The 5,019-nt window shown below is 33.5% G+C and overlaps 2 protein-coding genes across 5 annotated transcripts in view; both read left to right on the forward strand.

The window, feature by feature from the left end:
• LOC115239308 (lethal(2)neighbour of Tid protein) overlaps positions 1-999 on the forward strand; it is a 3,029-nt gene extending 2,030 nt beyond the window's left edge. Inside the window, exons 3-4 of one of the 2 annotated variants that reach the window (XM_029813777.1) lie at positions 434-550; positions 629-999. In XM_029813777.1, coding sequence (XP_029669637.1) covers positions 434-514 — 81 coding nt within the window. In that variant the 3' untranslated portion in view covers positions 515-550; positions 629-999. Of the gene's footprint in view, positions 1-433 lie in introns of both variants that reach the window. The other variant, XM_029813776.1, reaches the window with a different exon arrangement.
• Positions 1,000-1,002: 3 nt separating this feature from the next.
• Positions 1,003-4,516, forward strand: LOC115239309 (very-long-chain 3-oxoacyl-CoA reductase-like). 3 transcript variants are annotated; one of them, XM_029813779.1, is made up of 4 exons: positions 1,003-1,234; positions 2,743-3,118; positions 3,331-3,674; positions 3,775-4,516. In XM_029813779.1, the coding sequence occupies exons 2-4, from the start codon at positions 2,744-2,746 to the stop codon at positions 4,037-4,039; spliced, it is 984 nt and encodes a 327-aa protein (XP_029669639.1). In that variant the 5' UTR covers positions 1,003-1,234; position 2,743; the 3' UTR covers positions 4,040-4,516. The 3 variants fall into 3 exon arrangements, with proteins under 3 accessions (XP_029669639.1, XP_029669638.1, XP_029669640.1); XM_029813778.1 differs by lacking the exon at positions 1,003-1,234 and adding an exon at positions 2,488-2,570; XM_029813780.1 differs by lacking the exon at positions 1,003-1,234 and adding an exon at positions 2,522-2,604.
• The last annotated feature ends 503 nt before the right edge of the window (positions 4,517-5,019 follow it).

Below are 5,019 nucleotides of genomic sequence, written 5' to 3' on the forward strand. Positions count from 1 at the left end.
TATATATATATATCTTTTGTACAGTTTGTAATTGAATAAATTTAAAACAATGTTGATAAATGTATGAGTAATTTTATTCTTAGAGACAAATAATATAACAAAATACGGAAATTGCCGATATCTGAAATCTTAATTTAATATCTAATTGTGTGATCTGAGAGAATGAGAATTTAATTTAATTCTAATTTTATTTTAATAATTATTTTTTTGTCATGTGGTAACAAATTAAAAAATCAAACAGTGATAATCAATGTTGAGCTAAACTGTGAACATGTGCATTATTTGAAAACTCTTTTGCCACAATTAATAAAAATATATATTTACTATACTACATAAAACACATTGGCACAAGTTTTTTGACTGACCGATTATTCCATTAAAAAAATGTATAATTTAACACATTTAATATAAGTATTAATAATAAATTTCTTAGGTATTGGAGAAATTTTTACATTTTCATAAAAATCAGGACTATAAATGGCGCGCATTGTTGTGCTATTTTGAGCGAATTTAACAGGGATAATACGAAAATACCATGGGAACTATCACTGTAAGTAGCACGCGTTCCCATCTATATATAAACATAAAGGTATATACGCGCGTTTCAATTCACGAATATATATTACAGTTATACAAAAACGCTGTGATCAAAGAAATAGTATAGATTTACAAAGGAGGACGAGAGAGACATGTGGACCAACGAGCGGCCGAAGTGTGTCAAAGAAAGAATCATCTTCTCTCTTTTCATTTCGCCTCTCCCACCGCTCCATTATCGCACGGCGAATCTTTTGCTCAGCCACGTGGACGAAGAGTACCTGCTATACCGTTTCCTCTTCTGGAGGGGACATGCTATCACACGGGCAAGTGAAACAGCCCTGACATTGCGCACGCGGGCGCGCGCTGTTGATATCCCGCTTGCGAGGCTGGTATCGATCGCGCCTGTTTTCCCAAGACATAGCAGTGTCGCATCGACGATCATCGGGGCATGAACCGATCAACCACGACCTTTGTCTCCCCGTGCGCTTTCGTCGTACTTTCTCTTCTCTTGACCTTGCCCTTGCGGTTCTCCGAATCGCGCTTCTGCCCTTGGCGCGAGGTATCGTTTGTTGACTTTGATTATCAGCGAGGGTGAAAGAGATCTCTATAGATATTTCTTCGATAAAGGAAGTTTATCATTCATGGGACATCGGCGGGACGATCGGAACTGAAAGAGTCAATTGCCAACAAGATACAGGTGAGAAAGTGAGAAAGTATCGTGAGAGCTATCGCGCCGCGCATTGGAGTATGAAACTGTCGGAGAAAGCTGCATCGCAATGTAATTTTTATCTTAACGTTAAACAATTGTCCATTGGATTAATTACATTGGCACGCGCGCAGAAAGCATTTGATCTCTTATTTTTTATCACAGTTAAATTAAAAACATATCTAATAGTAATAATTTTATTAACATTTATTTGCAAAATTTAGATTATTGCGTAGAATAAATTATAGTTTGTGTATACATATATTTCTTACATAACTCTCAATTTAAAAAGCTGAAGAGATTTATAAGCGCGATAGCTCTTTTTAAGACATTATTAATATAGAATAATATTATCTCTTTGTGCTATATTGCACGCTTTTTTTAAATCAATGATTAAAAAAAAAAAGAAATTAAATTCAATTGTGGTATCTATTGACTTCTCCATCGTTTTCTTCGCTGAACGCGAGCAATTTTCGAAATATTTATTGAACGTATTTGCTAGGATTATATATAGAACAGCGTTGTATTTTAATGAGAAAGTTTCAACAAAGAATTCGTTTCGATTTTGTAACAAAGTCAACAGAATAAAATTGTAATATTGTATGATAATTACTGCATTGTATGATAAAAGTCAATTGTCTTTGTGCTCATCATGGTATCTGAATGATGAGTCACCCTCTATCGAATTTTCGTTTTCGTGATAAGAGGTGTTCGCTTTAAAAATAATGCATAATAAAAGCCAGTTGGTAATAAAGAGGAACGATAAATGCTTGACAATGTAAATTCTTGAATGTACAAAAAAATCAATAAGTTTCCAGTACAAATATGTATATAATATTTTTTCATAAATTATAAAATATTGTATAATCGCGTTTATCTTTATTATAAATATTCCAAAAATATATAATTAAAGTTAGTGAAATATTTAACAAGAAGAGTTCGTAACTAATTATTTAAACAATTATAAATATTTCATGAATAATTAATCGTTTGAACAATCTTGGAAATGGCATGGAAAACACATTTGCAAAAATGACTTATGCAAGAATTCATGTTGAAGATTTATCGAAATAGATTAGATACGTCGAAAGTAAAACCAACAAAATTTGTGAAAAAGTATAAGAAATTTGTGAAAAAATATAAGAAATAATGATAAAGTGAAATGTGGTATGCACCAATAGGATAACGAATTGTATCGGCTGACAATATGACCCGAGGTCACGATATCCATAAACTGACAATGACTGGCAAGCTCTGTTAGTCGATATATGGCAATCATAGTGATAGTCGCTCATTATTTGAATTCATACAAATCTTTTAATCTAACGTTCGTGAAAATTTCAATTCGATCAAGCCATTGTGTATAAAATAAATTAATTACTAGAGATTATATATTATATTTTTTTATTATATTCGGCTAATTAATTTGCTCGATTAAATAAAATAAATAAATAAAATTGATTAAATCAACTCTATTAATATTGTTGCATGTATTATAGAATGGCGTTAATCTGGTGGGAGAAGATATTTCTGGTCATAATAGCGGTCGTCAGTTTGAGGATCTTTATAAAAATCGGGATTCTGGTGTGGAAGAAATTAGTCGCCCCGAGTCTCGGACTTGGAATCGACATACGAACGCAAGGAAGATGGGCTGTGGTTACAGGTGCAACAGATGGACTCGGAAAGGCGTTCGCCAAGGCATTTGCCGAAAAGGGTTTGGATATCGTCCTGATATCGCGATCTATGTCGAAGCTAAAGGATGTAGCCGCTGAGATCGAGCGAGAATACCGAGTGGAGACCCGCGTAATAGAAGCCGATTTAACGGAGGGTCAGGTGGTCTATGCAGAGATTGCCAAAGTGACACAGGATTTAGAGGTATATATATAATGAAACTAATATAATTTTACAAATATTTTACGAGGAATGTTTAGCAGAGAAAAGTATAGGCAGATAAAGAAAGATAAAAAAAGAAATTCACTTCTTTTAAATGTAAAAAAGCAAAGAAAAGTGTTTCGTCTCTTAAAAAAAGATATTTAAAAAAAAAGATAACGCGAAGGAGAATAATCACAGAAGATATGTTTCACCAGGTGGGTGTTCTCGTTAATAACGCTGGCGCGAGCTACGATCACCCCGAGCTATTTACAAACGTGTCAGAGGAAGTGCTTGCGAAAATATTGCAACTCAATGTAGCCGGTGTGACCGGGGTTGCGAGAGCGGTGTTGCCCGGCATGATGGAGCGACGGAAAGGAGTCCTTATCAATGTCAGTTCGACGGCCGCGGCTATACCGAGCCCTTATCTAGCTGTCTATGCCGCCAGCAAAGCATACATTGATAAACTCAGCGCCGACTTAGCTACAGAAGCAGCACCGAGAGGCGTTACAGTCCAGTGCATTCTTCCTGGTCCAGTAGCCACGAAGATGTCAAAGATCAAGTAAAAATCATTCTTTTAGTGATTCGTAGAGAGAATTTTATTTTGCATTTGATTCTCGTGATATCCAATATATATTTTTCATATTTTTTCTTCTCCCCAGGAGACCAACTTGGATGGCGCCTACGCCGGAAAAATTTGTAGAGGCGACATTAAGAACGGTCGGCATTGAATCGCGCACGACCGGATATCCGCCACATTCTCTAATTATCGGAGTTATAAACACGCTACGTTTCACGTGTGAGACGGGCGCAGTATGGTTAGTAACGAAAACGATGCTTAATATAAGGGGACGCGCTCTACGCAAAAAGACGAAGAGCCAAGAAGATGCGCAAGGAGATATTCTCACTAACAATAAGATGAGTTGATTTGCTGATGAGACAATGCAGCGCATTATTTTGTTGATTGTTCTTAAGCTGTTTCCAATTATTTTTTTGTTTTGTGTTAAGCTATATCGAAATATTTTTATATCTTAATTAATTTTTTTTTTTAACATCCTAGCTTGCCATTTCTCGTTATAATAAGGTTCTATAACTTTGATTATATGAATGAAAAAAATAAAGAAAGGTAAAAATGTATTGCAGGCGTCAACATAAAATGTGTTGACTTTTTTCTTTTAAAAAATTATTACAAAAATTTATTATAAATAATATACGTATATAGGTAAATTTTTCTTTAAAGAAAAATATGTACAATATCTTTATACATATATGATAAGGCTAACTAAGAATAATTGTATTCTTATGTTAAATTCGTGATTACTGTATTTTTTGAAAGAACACTAATAGATTTTATATGTTATATCTGTATACCGCAAAAATTAATAAACAAATGCTAAACCAATCTGAATTTTATGTACTTATTATTAATATGTACACATGGGGACAAAAATTTAACACAATTTAAAGTACCCATCAGAAATTTAACATATTGGGACATATTATAAGAAATGCATCTATGCACAAATTTATGTTAAGGCATTCCTGTCCCCGTGTATATAATGCTATCACAAAGTTTACATTTATTAATATTATTTTGTATTATACAAAATTGCTGTTCCCAATTAGCTTCTCTTCCGGCATCACTTTGATAAACTTTATTATGTTGAACCATTATTATGATTCTAAAATTTTTTGTACTATAAGCTTGATAAATTTTATTACAAATGCAGCATTTTGCTTCATAATCGATGCCTTCTAATTTGAAATATTCCCATCCCCAGTCACAGGTTCTCTTTGACATGAAGTTCATTTTGTATCACAGATCGTGTGTTACTAAATATAAGAAAAAAACTATTTCGACAAATATACATAAAAGATAAAAGAGAAAGGTCATGGAAAAACATATG

This window comes from Formica exsecta, unplaced genomic scaffold, assembly GCF_003651465.1.
Source record: "Formica exsecta isolate Colony F162 unplaced genomic scaffold, ASM365146v1 scaffold370, whole genome shotgun sequence".
Lineage (NCBI taxonomy): Eukaryota > Metazoa > Arthropoda > Insecta > Hymenoptera > Formicidae > Formica > Formica exsecta.